This window comes from Mandrillus leucophaeus, unplaced genomic scaffold (assembly GCF_000951045.1).
Source record: "Mandrillus leucophaeus isolate KB7577 unplaced genomic scaffold, Mleu.le_1.0 Scaffold163, whole genome shotgun sequence".
Classification (NCBI taxonomy): Eukaryota; Metazoa; Chordata; class Mammalia; order Primates; family Cercopithecidae; genus Mandrillus; species Mandrillus leucophaeus.
In genome coordinates this window covers 1,656,676-1,671,149 of record NW_012101621.1, presented here as the reverse complement: position 1 = coordinate 1,671,149, position 14,474 = coordinate 1,656,676, and the positions used below count along the sequence as shown (strand labels likewise).

At 41.2% G+C, this 14,474-nt stretch overlaps 2 protein-coding genes across 3 annotated transcripts; both read right to left on the bottom strand.

Moving 5' to 3' along the window:
* Positions 1-930: 930 nt before the first annotated feature.
* On the bottom strand, positions 931-2,348 carry RNASE6 (ribonuclease, RNase A family, k6). 2 transcript variants are annotated; one of them, XM_011976199.1, is made up of 3 exons: positions 2,276-2,326; positions 2,067-2,162; positions 931-1,703 (listed from the first exon to the last, which is right to left on the bottom strand). In XM_011976199.1, the coding sequence occupies exon 3, from the start codon at positions 1,696-1,698 to the stop codon at positions 1,246-1,248; it is 453 nt and encodes a 150-aa protein (XP_011831589.1). In that variant the 5' UTR covers positions 1,699-1,703; positions 2,067-2,162; positions 2,276-2,326; the 3' UTR covers positions 931-1,245. The 2 variants fall into 2 exon arrangements, with proteins under 2 accessions (XP_011831589.1, XP_011831588.1); XM_011976198.1 differs by having other exon boundaries at positions 2,067-2,348.
* Positions 2,349-11,665: 9,317 nt separating this feature from the next.
* EDDM3B (epididymal protein 3B) lies at positions 11,666-14,136 on the bottom strand. Its single transcript, XM_011976197.1, has 2 exons — positions 14,057-14,136; positions 11,666-12,481 (listed from the first exon to the last, which is right to left on the bottom strand). The coding sequence occupies exon 2, from the start codon at positions 12,461-12,463 to the stop codon at positions 12,020-12,022; it is 444 nt and encodes a 147-aa protein (XP_011831587.1). The 5' UTR covers positions 12,464-12,481; positions 14,057-14,136; the 3' UTR covers positions 11,666-12,019.
* Positions 14,137-14,474: the final 338 nt, after the last annotated feature.

Below are 14,474 nucleotides of genomic sequence, written 5' to 3'. Positions count from 1 at the left end.
CTGCCATCATGTCCGGCTGATTTTTTGTATTTTTAGTAGAGATGGGGTTTCACCATATTGGCCAGGCTGGTCTCAAACTCTTGGCCTCAAGTCATCTACCTGCCTCGGCCTCCCAAAGTGCTGGGATTACAGGTGTGAGCCACTGCATCAGGTCTCCTGGCGCTTTTTCTTTTTCTTTTTTTGTTTTTGAGATGGGAGTCTCACTCTGTTGCCCAGGCTGGACTACAGTGGCGCAATATTGGCTCACTGCAACCTCTGCCTCCTGGGTTCAAACGATTCTCCTGCCTCAGCCTCCCAAGTAGCTGGGATTACAGGCACTGCCACCACGTCCAGCTAATTTTTTTGTATCTTTAGTAGAGATAGTGTTTCACTATGTTGGCCAGGCTGGTCTTGAACTCCTGACTCAGGTGGTCCACCTGCCTCGGCCTCCCAAAGTGCTGGGATTACAGGTGTGAGCCACCACACCCAGCCTAGTGCTTTTTCCTTGATCTATACTTTCTATTTGTCCATTTCAATAGATAATGGAGGATTGACTCTAAGGTTACTACAGTGGATTATTATCCCTATTACTACTACTATTACCTTATATTTAAATCATTAACTGATTAAAAACAGAAACCAATGGGAAAGACATAGGATCCTTCAGTTGCCAGTGTCAGAATCTATGTGTGAAATTATCATCAACTGTCTTTGAGGTATCAGTACTACCTCCAATTAAACATAGACAATGGTTTCCAGGGAAATATATGAAGTCATGAGCAGAGTTTGAAGAAATGCTCCAAAGTCCCAAACGCTCTCATTTCTTGTGGGCAAAGAAGTGGTAGAGGCCCCAGGGAGGCCTTAAAAGTTTTCTAGGGACTAAAGTCAAAACAGTGTTCCTTTGAATACCGGTAAACAATACTTTGAAAGGGGATCTCAAACACACACTCATTAGAAAGCAGCAGGAAATGGTTTTATTGCTGTGAACACAGGGCAATAAAGCTTGGCAAAAGTTGCAGGGTTAGAAATCGGAATCTTTCTTTGCTCTCTTCCCTATTCTCTTCTCTCGAAAAGTACAGACCTACAAAGCAGAAGATAATCTTATTTCTTTTTGTCTCAACTCTGGTCTGGTATCCTAGGCACTCTAATTCTCCCAACACCTTTCTTCTTTCTTCTGTGGGAACAAGAAAATCAACAAAAGAAAAGAAAACGTGGATGCAGTTGTAACAGAAGCTATGCCAAATGAAAGGAAAAGCAGTGGATGCCTTAGACAATACTATCTAAGTGTACAGGAACCAACTTGTAGGGGGGGTCGCTCTTCTGAGGGGGGTCACAGGCAACAATGAAGAATTTGTACTGGGCGGCGGTGCTATAGCGGCACTGGGGGTACTTTCCTGAAGTGAGTCTGCAGTCAGTCATGTTGACAGGCTTTGAGCTCTGGTGGCAGTTGTGCTGACGATTTTTGCAGATGATGCTGAGCAAATCACAGACAGCAGCCACATTCTGGAAAGAGTCATGCAGAAAGGTATTTTGATGCTTACAGTGCTGGGTGTAATTGTTGATGCCACTCATTGCCCTGTTGCATTGGAGAGGACTTGGCTGTATATGCTGAATTTCAAACCAATGAGCCCTGGTGAGATGCTTAGGCCAAGCATGAAGTAGACACACTGGTCCCCATAGAACCAGCAGCAATAAAAGAAGAGGAAAGCGTAGCACCATCTTTTCTGTGTAGAAAGAGAGAAGATAATTATAGTAGGAGAAGCAATAAGAGCAAACATTTTAATCATAACTATTTAGATTTTTATTTTGCCTTTTGAGATGTTATAGCTCCCTTTTAAAAACCATCTTCTTTCTCACAGAGTCTCACAATTCTATAAAGAACCTGAAGCCCAGGAAACAGAAATATGACCTCTCCTTTGATTGGCCTATCCTATTTTCTTTCACCTGTTCTCATGCATTTGATGACTGTCATATCAGAAACAGTTGCTTCCATCTTCCCTCCTGAAATATTTACCCTCTATCTGACCACTACCTCCCAGCCGTCTTTACTGCTCTACTCGCTCCAGCCCTGAGGCCTTCTTTCTTACCTGGTCTCAGTGTTGGGGCTCCTACTGAGAACGAGGCTGTGATTAGTTCAAAGCTCAGAAGCTGTTGTCTGCCTTTCTTCTCTAACCCTTCAAGTCCTGTGTGTGTAGGGAAGGGGAAGAAATATTCTGAGCTTTCAGAAAGAGAATCCTAGGGCTTGGCAGATTAACTTCTTGTGCAGAGTTTAGATTAAACTCTTAGACTTTCATGCCTGTTCTTCAAAACAGTATCATTACAGGAAGGCTAAGTCAACTTAAAGAAACAAGATGACTGAAAACTCACAGTTTTGAGGAACTGATCACTTCCTGATATGGGTTGAGTGCTTCCTGCCTCATCTGAGGCTTCAGTGTTGTTTTTCTTTCTTTTTTTTTTTTTTTTGAAGCTTTATGATTTCTGTTTCTTAAGAGAAAATATGTCACATAAATATGATATAATACCTGCCACATACTTGGTAATGTTGTAAGTTCCTACAACAGATGTGAATAAATTATTCATTTATGCAAATACTTATTGGGCCAGGTACCGGGCTACACAAATTCAGGAGCTCACGATTTAATGAAAGAGATTAGAGACAGGCAGGTAAGTATATAGACAAGTAGATGATGTTAATATAAGTAGCACTTACAGTGTGATGGAGGACACTACAGGAGGCTACGGGAAGATAGTAGAGGGGAAGGATTGTTGGAGGGCACAACACCTGAACTGAATTTTGAGGAATAATTACAAGTTAGGTGAAGAGAGTGTTAAGGGCCTCCCAAAGATGGAACTGTGTATGAAAAGACCTGTAAGCCTGAAGAAGAAGGCCGAATTTAGGATGTTTGCCTCTTGAATCTGTTCTTACCTTTTCACTGGTACTGCAACACCCTTATTCAGAAACTCATTGTCTCATGAAGGGCTCACATAAAAGCCTCCCACGTGGACTCCTTGCCTTGCTTTTTTCTCCTTCCAATCCATTCTACACATTACTTCCAGATTCGTCTTTTTTTGAGCAAGATATGATAGTACAACACTCTTGCCTCATGCTTTTATGGCTCCAAATATCTGCAGAATAAACATAATGTCTGTTTATACCAAGGCTGCAGGATACAAGGTTAATATACAAAAGTCAGTTGCTTTCTTATATACCAGCAATGAACAACTGCAATTTGAAATTTAAAACACAATACCATTTATATTGTACCAAAGAAAGTGAAATACTTAAGTATAAATCTAACACATTATGTAAAAATTGGCATGAGGAAAATTTTAAACTCTAATGAAAGAAATTGAGGAAGCATAGATACTCCATGTACATGAGTAAGAAGACTCAATATGTTAAGATGTCGTTTCCTCTCAACTTGATCTCAATAGATTCAGCACAATCCCAATCAATGTCCCAGCACATTATTTTGTGGATAGTAACAAACTGACTCTGAAGTTTATATAAAGGTAAAAGATTCAGGTCTGGTGTGGTGGCTCACACCTGTAATCCCAGCACTTTGGGAGGCTGAGGCAGTGGGATCATGAGGTCAGGAGACTGAGACCATCCTGGCTAACATGGTGAAACCCTGTCTCTACTAAAAATACAAAAAATTAGCTGGGCGTGTTGGTGGCAGGCGCCTATAGTCCCAGCTACTTGGGAGGCTAAGGCAGGAGAATGGCATGAACCCAGGAGGCAGAGCTTGCAGTGAGCCACGATCCCACCACTGCACTCCAGCCTGGGCAACAAAGTGAGACTCCATGTCAAAAAAAAAAAAAAGATTCAGAATAGTTAACACAATGCAGAAAAAGAAGAACAAAGTCAGAAGACTGACATGACCCAACTTCAAAACTTACTATAAACCTACAGTAATTAAGATAGCGTGGTATTGGTGAAAAATAGACAAATAGGTCAATGGAACCAAGTAGAAAGCCCAGAGGTAGACCCACACAAATATAGTGAACTAATCTGTGACAAAGGATCAATTTTCAATTGAGAAAAGGTAGTCTTTTCAACAAATGGTAGAATTGAATGTCCACATGCAGAAAATAAATCTTTTCATAGATTAGATTTCATACCTTTTCATAGACCTGGACTTTACACCTTTCACAATTTTTTTTTGAGATGGAGTTTCACTTTTGTTGCCCAGGCTGGAGTGCAATGGCGTGATCTTAGCTCACCGCAACCTCTGCCTCCTGGGTTCAAGTGATTCTCCTGCCTCAGCCTCCCGAGTAGTTGGGATTACAGGCATGCACCACCATACCCAGCTAATTTTGTATTTTTAGTAGAGACAGGGTGTCACCGTGTTGGTCAGGCTGGTCTCGAACTCCTGACCTCAGGTAATCCACCCACCTCAGCCTCCCAAAGTGCTGGGATTACAGGTGTGAGCCATTGTGTCCGGCCACACAAATATTAATTCAAAATGGACCATAGACCTAATGCAAAATGCAAAACTATAAAAATTCTGGAAAATAACATAGGAGAAAATCTAGGCAACCTCAAGTTTGGCAATGATTTTTTAGATATAATAGCAAAAGCACAATCCATGAAAGAAAAATATTAATAAGTGGAACTTAATTAAAATTAAAAGCTTCTCCTCTGCAACAGATACTATTAAGAGAATAAAAAGACAAGCCAGAGACTGAGAGAAGATATTTGCAAAAGATATATCTGATAAAAGAACATTATCCAAAAAGATCTCAAAAAACCTCAACCATAAGAAAACCAACAACCTAACTGAAAAATGGGCAAAACATCTGAATGGTATGGGGCAAAGACAATTTTTCCTCTCCCTCTGAAGGTTCAAAACTTCTGAAATGAACTGACAATAGACAGATTAATGGGAGAAAAAGGCATACAAATTTATTATTGTGCATAATCATGGGAACCATACAAATTATGAGACTTAAAAAAGACTAAATAGTTGAAATTCATATACTCTTTTCATAGGGGAGGAGAACATGGGGAAAATGTAGGTAATTTTGAGGAGTTTTAAATGTTTTTTAGGGAATTGGCCCCAAAGAGCAGACAATAGTTTGTAAATGAGTCTCTTTGGAAGCTGAATGGAAGGGTGACGAGTCACGGGAAGGTGAAGGGTGGAACTGCACTGTGAACAAAGGTTGTCTCATTATACAGATAAAGTCTCTTAGGTACTCTTTTGGAACTGCTCTTGGAAGAATAGATGAAAGGTCTACCTGAGTGTAGTGTGAAGAGACTTTTAGTCTCTTCTCTTTTCAAGTGGCTAATATTTCCTGTTTATCTGATGAGATTTTTAGAAAGAGGGGTCTTAAGACAACTGCATTGCTTGGAAGAAGTTTTCCTTATCCAGACAAGGGAACTCCCAGAGAGAGCTCCTCTCTGCCTTTGAGAGCTAGGGAGAGGAAAAAGAGTAGATTAGAACATCTTTGGTCCTGAGGCAGCTTCTAAGAACTTTTGATTTCTTTAATTCTTTAATTCTAGGTAAATTTAATTCTTTAATTTAATTTACTTTCTTTAATTCAAAAGTGTTCAGAATGCCAATGCATCATAGTTTGTAGTATGATTCTCTACATCCCAACACTTCGCCAAACAAGATACACAGACGGCAGATGAGCAGTGAAAAGATGGTCAGCATCACATTATTTGCAGAGAAACTTTTCCTCTATCATTTTAGGTTTTAAAGGTGGTGGTAAAGGAGCTTGTGAATTAGAAAAAGATTTACAGGAGAAAAATTCAAAGTTTATTTACACATGCACACAGGAGTATTACATAATGAGTAACTTGCTGAATACCCAGAGGTAAAGTTATATACCACCTTTTAAAAAGTGTTTCTGGCCAAGTGTAGTGGCTCATGCCTGTAATCCCAACATTTTGGGAGATTGAGGCAGGAGGATCACTTGAGGTATACAGTTTGAAACCAGCAACATAGCAAGACTCCCATCTCTATTTTTAATAAAAAGAGTTGGCCGGGTGCGGTGGCTCACGCCTGTAATCCCAGCACTTTGGGAGGCCAAGGTGGGCAGATCACCTGAGGTCAGGCGTTTGAGGCCAACCTGGCCAACATGGTGAAACCCCGTCTCTGCTAAAAATACAAAATTTAGCCGGGCATGGTGTGGGCGCCTGTAATCCCAGCTACTCGGGAGGCTAAGGCAGGAGAATCTCTTGAACCCAGGATGCGGAGATGGCAGTGAGACAACTCCTGGGCAACAAGAGTGAAAGTCTGTCTCTAAACTAAAATAAAAAATAAAAAAAGATTTTTGTTGGGGCTTCAAAAGAAAAATGTGGAAGGTTCTAGTAAGCTTTCTGATGCTAATAGAAATGGGTAGATTGATTTCTTCCTGGCTGGAAGTTTCTTTGTATGGGGGTTTATGGCAGCAAAATGTACACATCCCAGTGCTAAGGGGCTGTCTCCTTTCAAACAGGAAAATACCTTTGAAGGGGATCAATGGCAGCTGAATTTTCAGGAGGCTTCAGTTAACTTTAGACAGTGTTTCTTTCTGCAGCTTCTGTCTGTTCAGACATTTTCAGTTTAAAATAATTTTCATGCCACTATAATAATAACAGATTTGTTACTGGATGCACAACAAATGGATATAGTAACACAACAGCGATTGAAAAAGAGAAGGAGTTTAATTTTCATAGGGCAGCCAAATGAGTACATGGGAGGTAACCTAAAATTTGGTTTTGGGTTTAGGGATAGGGTTTTTAAGGAGTCTGGAAAAGGGCCAAAGTGTGAGGATTTCTGATTCATCAAGAAGTGAGGGGTGAAGTCGTGGGACAGGGACATGAAGAAATTCAGCATTCTTGTGCCAAGCCAGTTCCTTGGTAGAGGTCTTCAGACTGGTTAGCATTAGCTGTTGCACTGGAATTCAGGATCAGAAAAACACCTTAAGCAATTCTTAAGCAAAAAGGTCTCATGATTCTGGTATCAGAGATTCTACCTATAGGAACAATTGGGGAATAGGGGGTCAGCATGCTACTTGCGAAGTTAGAAGCTACAGGGAAGTGGGTTGAAGTGTACCAGCATGCTATGATTAATGTGCAATTCTGCCTAGAGCCTGGCTTGCAACACTCCATAACTCTGCAAGGGCAGTATTGCCATATTGGTGGGCTGTGAATCCCTTCAATCCATTGTTAGAAAATTGCACATCAAAACAATGGGATAATACTACACACCTACATGAATGACTAAAATGCAGTGAAAACTGACATCATCAAAGCTAGTAAGGATGCAGAGCAGCAAAAATGCTGATTGACAGGACTTTGAACCTGGAGGCATATTTTGGGGTGACATATTCTTACTTCCTATGAGAGTTCAGTTAGGCTAATTTGGATCTCACAACCATCCCTTGGCTCAATAGAGGGGACTGCAGACCTTAGTGGCCAGCCTCACTAATACTGCACACAAAAGAGGAAGGGTAGATACCTAAGGGGAGTCAATATGCAGCTATCCAAATAAGGGGTGGACCACCAGGAAAGCCAGAGAAACAACACAAAGCTATTACTAATTGCCCTTAAATCTACTTTCCTCCTGTACTATTTTGAACAACCATCTGCTAATCCTTTAATAAAAGCAAGTTTTAAAGAGTTACTTAAATGAGGTATTTGTGAGAACCTACTATAGGAGACCAGAATATGCCACCCCAAAATTTGCTTCTGTAGTATAAATACTATTTTGAACTGCTTATTTTGAGAAGCAGTATACACAAGACAAGCTCTGAAAATAGAGTGCACGTTGCCCTTTTGTAAGGAAATTTGCGTTTATAAGGGAAACCCTCATTTGTAAGGATGTCTCCCTCTCTGTACCAGAAAGAGAAAGGTGACTCTAAATCAAAAGAAACCCTTATCAGTGGAGAAGGTACTGACTTAAATCTGCATGAGTAAGCTTTCCCTTGTGTACTATACTTTTCCTGGTCATCTCCCTGTAAGTTGCCCCCCGACACGCTTCTTCCTTTGCTTTAACTGAAGGCATTTAACTCTAAGTTCTAGCCACCTCTTTGAGTTGCTTTCTGAGCTTCTCTCATGTATACATGAGATATACATGTTACTACATTTCTATTTTTCTCTTGTTAATCTGACTTTTGCTACAGTGGCCCCAGCCAAGAACCAAATGGGTAGAAGGAAAATATTTTTCCTTTTCTACATATATTTTGAAGAGCATTTGTCAACTGAGAAAAACAAACAGTATTGTTTCTTCTCATATGTATATTGATCCTACAGGCAGAGCTACTGGTTTAATACTAGTCTCTTCTGAGTTTGGTTGGTAGAGATTGTCATCCCCAGGTGTCTGCTCCTCCCCAGGTGCACTCAAAAATTGCAAAGTTGAGGAACTGCCTTTGGAACATGATGACCAATCTAGATACACTGACTACTTATTGAGACCAGAGTTATAGGAAAGTATGCAGTCACTTAATAAATAATGTTGACACTTTGGCCTTTTTTTTAATTGTTTCAAGGCCAGAGTCATTCCACATTGTAGGAGTCTGAAGAACACAAGGTACTTTAACGTTTAGCACCCTGCCCAAACTGCTCTAGGGAAAATTGTATGAAGTAAACATTTCTTACTTTGCATCTCACTCCTGCAATTAGCAAACAGAATTTCTCATGGACTCAACTTGCTTGTGAACCCAACATTTTTGTTTTGTTTTGCTTTTGTTTTATTTGAGGCTGGCTGGAGTGCAGTGGCGCAATCTCGGTCCACTGCAATCTGCGCCTCTGGGTTCAAGCGATTCCCCTGCCTCAGCCTCCTGAATAGCTGGGACTACAAGTGCGTGCCACCACACCTGGCTAATTTTTTTTGTTGTTGTTGTTAGTAGAGAGGGGGTTGCACCATGTTGGCCGGGATGGTCTCAATCTCCTGACCTCAAGTGATCTGCCTGCCTCAATCTCCCAATGTGCTGGGATTACAGGCATGAGCCACCTCATGTGGCCCTTAGAAACATTCTTTTTTGGTTTTTTTTTTTTTTTTTTTTGGAGACAGAGTCTCTCACTGTCACCCAGGCTGGAGTGCAATGGCACGATCTCAACTCACTGCAACCTCCACCTCCTAGGTTCAAGTGAGTCTCCTGCCTCAGTCTCCCAAGTAGCTGGGATTACAGGCACCTGCCACCATGACTGGCTAATTTTTTGTATTTTTAGTAGAGATGGGGTTTCACTATGTTGGCCAGGCTGGTCTCAAACTCCTGACTTCATGATCCTCCCACCTTGGCCTCCCAAAGTGCTGGGATTACAGGTATGAGCCACCACGCCCGGCAGAAACATTCGTAATGAATTGAGTCCAGTAGGGACATCTGTAGGTCTGTGGTTGATAAAAGAGGAGTTCCTTTTTTTTTAATCCTAGGAATGTATAGCTCCCATACAAATGTCAACAAAAAAAGTCAAACTCCATAAAACATTTAAAAAGGTTTACTATGAGCCAAATGTGAGTGACCATGGCCCCGAGGCATAGTCTCAGGAGGACCTGAGAACATGTGCCCAAGGTGATTGGTTTACAGTTTGGTTGTGTAGCTTTTAGGGAGATATAGCAGTCAATATAGGTGATATATACATTGGCTCAGTCCAGAAAGGCAGGACAACTTGAAGCAAGGGCTTACAGGAATTAGTTGAATTCAAAGATGTTTTGATAGGCAATTGTTTGAAATAATTGTTATTATTGAAAAGCCTAGACTCAATAGATAGGAGTGTCTGGGTTAAAATAAAGGATGGTGGAGACCAAGATTCTTATTATGTAGATGAAGTCTCATAGGTGGCTACCCTTAGAGACAATAGATGGCAAATGTTTCCTATTCAGACCTTTAAAAGGTGCTAGACTCTCAGTTAATCTCTTCAGGATTGGGAGGGCCTGGAAGGGGAAAGATCTGATTATGTTAATAGAGATTCCTTACAGATGCAACTTTTCCCCACAGAAGATGGCTTTGCAGGGCCATTTTTCAAAATAAGGCAAAAAATATTTTGGGATAAAATATTTTGATTTCTTTATCTGTCATGTGATGTTATGGCAGAGTCAGGTTGGAAAGTAAGCCACATTAAATTACTTATTTTCACAGTGGTGATATGCTTTAGTTCCACTCAGATTTGGGGGTATTGGCAGAACTGACTGGGTATAAACATGAATTATACAGAGTTAAATAAAACCCACTTAATAATATTTTATGGTTTTCAGGGTGTGATTCTCCAAGGCCCTTAGATAGGAATTTGAGCAAGAGAGAAAAAAAAGGTTAGAATTCAGTCCTCACAGATGATGGCCTGCTGTAATTTTTGTTTGCTTATTTGTTTTTAGTTTTTGAGATGCTTTGGTTCTGTCACCCAGGCTGGAGTGCAGTGGCACCATCTCAACTTACTGTAGCCTCCACCTCCCGGGTTCACGTGATTCTCTTGCCTCAGCCTCCCGAGTAGCTAAGATTACAGATATGTGCCACCACACTTGGCTCATTTTTTGTATTTTTAGTAGAGACAGGGTTTCACCATGTTGGTCAAGCTGGTCTCAAACTCCTGACCTCAAATGGCAAACTCTTGACCTCAAACTCCTGACCACCCGCCTCAGCCTCTCAAAGTGCTGGGATTACAGGTGTGAGCCCACATATCCAGCATGTATTTTTATTGTGTAAATCCCCATCTCTAGAGTTAGGGAGAGCAAATGATTGATGAGCACTTGTTATGTTTGTTTATCAAAGTCAAAATGAAAGTACTAAGCCAAAGAATGAGTTGAGAAATGAAGCAATTTTCACTGAGCACCTACTATAAGCAAGAAACCATGCTACATGTTTTACACCCAGTGAGCTCTGCCAGTGCCCCAAAATCTGAATGGAACTAAAACATGTCACCACTGTGAAAATAAGTAATTTAACAACTCAGTTGTTGGAACTCTAAATTATTTTTAACCTTAAAGAGATGTGATTTTGGGGCCTCAGCCACATGCCAGGCCACTGTAACCAAGGCAGCTGTAACCGTGGTTTCTCTGTTTATAGATTAAACCTTCTTTCTTGCCTGCATTGTTTGGTGAAATGTTGTAATTTACCGAAGGGTACAGGAGAAGACTCCTTTCCTCTCCACTGTTGGTCTTCATTATAGAGTAACTTCCCTCTCCTCTTAGAAAGACTTCATCACTATCACATTAAGATGGAATGTTAAAAACACTCTTTTAAATTGAAAAGGAAGTGAAAACAAGCTATAAAGAAAAGAAAAGAAGACTTGAAGTCAGGGACAAACTGTAATGAATTAATTTGTTGTAACTCTTAAACCAGCTGGTATAGAAATTGTTGTAATTCTGTTGAATTCTTTTGTCTTTTTCCTACATAAGCAAGAACTTAATTTTCAGCTTTGGAGCACTGAACCCATTTCTGTGGAGTCTGTGTGTCACTGAATGGCCACTCCTAGCCTTTTGCTTGAATCAACTCTTTAAAACTGGATTCTGACACTTTTGATTATTTCAAATTGATGCTGCAATCAATGCCTACATCACAACTTGTATTGAACTAAGCACACAATCATTTACACCACCATCATATACAGAAACATATTACATACATTAGACATACACCCATAAAATATACCTTAAATCCCTTGCACAGCATCAATCACATGCATAAGCTAGATCACACACACCCATATCAATCACACAATACTTACTCCGTGCACATAACATATATGAATGTCACACACACATTGGAATCATATAATTTATTTAGGAAAGGGAAGATTGTTCAGCTTGGGTATGTATCAAGAGAGGCAATATCAGAAAGTCTTGGGTTAGTCAAGAACAGATGCCATATGAGCTGAATGTTGACAAAAGTGCAAGAGTAAATTAGGTAAATGAAGACAGAAGTGTATTCCAGGCAGAGAAACAACACAGGCAAGGTTATGGTATCAAGAAATTATGCTATTCATAACTCTAAGTATTTGGAAAACATTGACAAATAAATGCAAGTGGGGAGTGGTAGGGGCTTTTGATGGAGGCAGGGGCTGCTACTTAGAAAGCACTGAATACTCTACCAATACCTGAGGATGTGCATAGACTTTCTAGTTGCTGATAGGTTCTATCATCTTTAGGTCTTCTATCCTATCAACATACCCATCCATGCTACAATGGAATTCAATGTAGTTGAAGCTCCTGCTCTCTGTGTAGCTATTTTTGGAGTTCTCCTGGTGACACTTGAGTACTTTGAGAGGATTCTGGACCCATACATATGCATTTCGGAAGCGATCCATCCAGTTGTCACTAGTGCATATATGCTCGATTTTGTACCACGAGATATAGATAAACATGTGAGAGCTCTTGTCTTTCAGAGCTTCATTTTCTCTCATGAGGACATCACATTTGTACTCTTTGAATTCTCTACTTGGACTTAAGTAGTGCAGTTTCATGAATTCTCTCCAAGAAACTTCCTTGCTCTCTACAAGCAGTGTGCATAGGATGCAAAGCAGGGCCAAGAGTGTGCCCCAGATCTTTAGAGACGATGCCATCTCAGTCACCAGGGCCACCTGTGTGTCCACAGAGAAGAGAAAGAAAAGCGTTATCCAGACAATGCCCAGAGAGCTGAGCACTACCTTAAAATTCCTTCCCCACCAGGCAGGTACTTGGGTGCAATTTTACTATTTGGTTCCCCAGTGAGATGATAATTCTCATTAGAGAATAGAGTTTCTAAGAACTAAAAACATGCTTCAGCCTGTGTGAGCAAACCACAAAATTAGAAAAAATAGATAAAGTTCATTTTGAGAATTCCAAGCATCTCCTGTCGTCCCTCTCTTACTCCCAACCCGAGGAGCCGATCACCCTCCAGCTGGCTCATTTTTACCAGACCAACTCTCAGGAGATCATGTGTCCATAAACCATGATATTTTAAGGTTTATGTCCTTGAAGTGGAAAGGGTTGTCAGATTTTAGGGAAATGTAAAAGATGAGTAACTACTTGGGAGGTGGTTCCTAGGCAGGAAGGCTTCGATTTCCTGAAATGATAGCCCAGCCTGCAATTACACTGACTCTGCAAAACGATGCTTCTCCAATTTTGACTTCCTTATAACACTTTCTCCAAAGCCTGAGTGGAACATACGTTCATTACTAACTACCCATATTCCTTCTCAGGGGTCATTCCCCTAATTATCACTATTACAAATGATCTTGGTTTGTTGGAGCTGCTCCTTGAAAATGTCATCATAAAAGAACTCCAGTTTTGAGGTTTTGTTTGTTTGTTTGTTTGTTTTTGAGACAGAGTCTCACTGTGTCACCCAGGTTGGAGTGCAGTGGCACAGTCTTGGCTCATTGCAACCTCTGCCTCCAGGGTTCAACAGATTTTCTGTCTCAGCTTCCCGCGTAGCTGAGATTACAAGGTGCCCACCACCACACCCAGCTAATTTTTGTATTTTTTTAGTGAAGACAGTTTCACCATGTTGGCCAGGCTAGTCTCGAAATCCTGGCCTCAAGTGATCTACCTGCCTCGGTTTCCCAACCAGAATTCCAGATTTGAAATATTCCTGTAATCAATCAAGTACCAAAACTAAAAGGGCCCTCACAGTGGCTTCTCTGGTGATAGCATGGAGTGTGGGGGTCTTTTTGAAAGAGTCTGCCCTTTAAACCAGTGCTCTGTCCTCATTTATCATGAGAAGTGTTCCTGCCCTTACTGAGTCTCTAACCTGATTCACAACTCTAAGCATTGGTGTCCTCAGATGGATTTAATAATAGCTCCCTACAGAGCTGCGAGAGTCTAAGGAGACGCATGTATTTGAGAGCACTTCTAATGACGTCAAATGTCCACATCAGACACAGAATAAAAGGTGGGTACTTCCTATCTGTGGAACCCTGTCCTGATGATAAAGACCTGAAGAGGATAGAAGAGCAGAATGCAAGTGGTTTTAATGCATTGTGTTTGAGAAGACTGGGGGTGAAGGGAGGGAGGGGCAGGGAAAAGCTTGTATCGGTGGAACTGAGGCTGACCAGAATTCAGGCCTTTGTTTTCCATGATTTGGATCCTTCTCCATTTTTTGCTATCTAAAAGTTCAATCAGCCTCCTTCCAGTGCTCCTGGCTGTTCCCCAAGCACCCTCAGCAGAGCCCTTCTTACCCTACTCAGACTCCAAGTTCAGGTCACTGGTTGTAGCGGGGATCAGCGCGTGGATCTGAAAAGCAGAATCTGGGTCCTCCTCCTTTTCTCAGAGCCCTGGAAATCTGCAGCAGTGGAGAAAGGAATAGCATGGGGAGCTGCAGCGCTCCAGATGATTGGTAGTGGAGGGGGTGATGGAGAACAGCCTTATTATGTAAACCTGTACCTGTATCTTCTCATCTGGAACATCTGAATTCATTCAGACAATGGCCTCAAGCAAAGGCTGCAAACATCAAAGACTGACTCCGGGGCACAAAAGAAGTGCAAGACCCTAGAGTGAGGTGACCCCAGAAAGGGGTTATCTGGTGCTATCAGTAGACAACAAGAGACCTGGCTTCTGCTCTGAATTTTTGACAAAGTTCTGGGAAGTCCCTGGAGG

What these genes read in the sequence shown, in the direction of transcription:
- RNASE6 (XM_011976198.1), bottom strand. Translation starts at nt 1,698, where the DNA reads ATGGTGCTACGCTTTCCTCTTCTTTTATTGCTGCTGGTTCTATGGGGA.
- EDDM3B (XM_011976197.1), bottom strand. Translation starts at nt 12,463, where the DNA reads ATGGCATCGTCTCTAAAGATCTGGGGCACACTCTTGGCCCTGCTTTGC.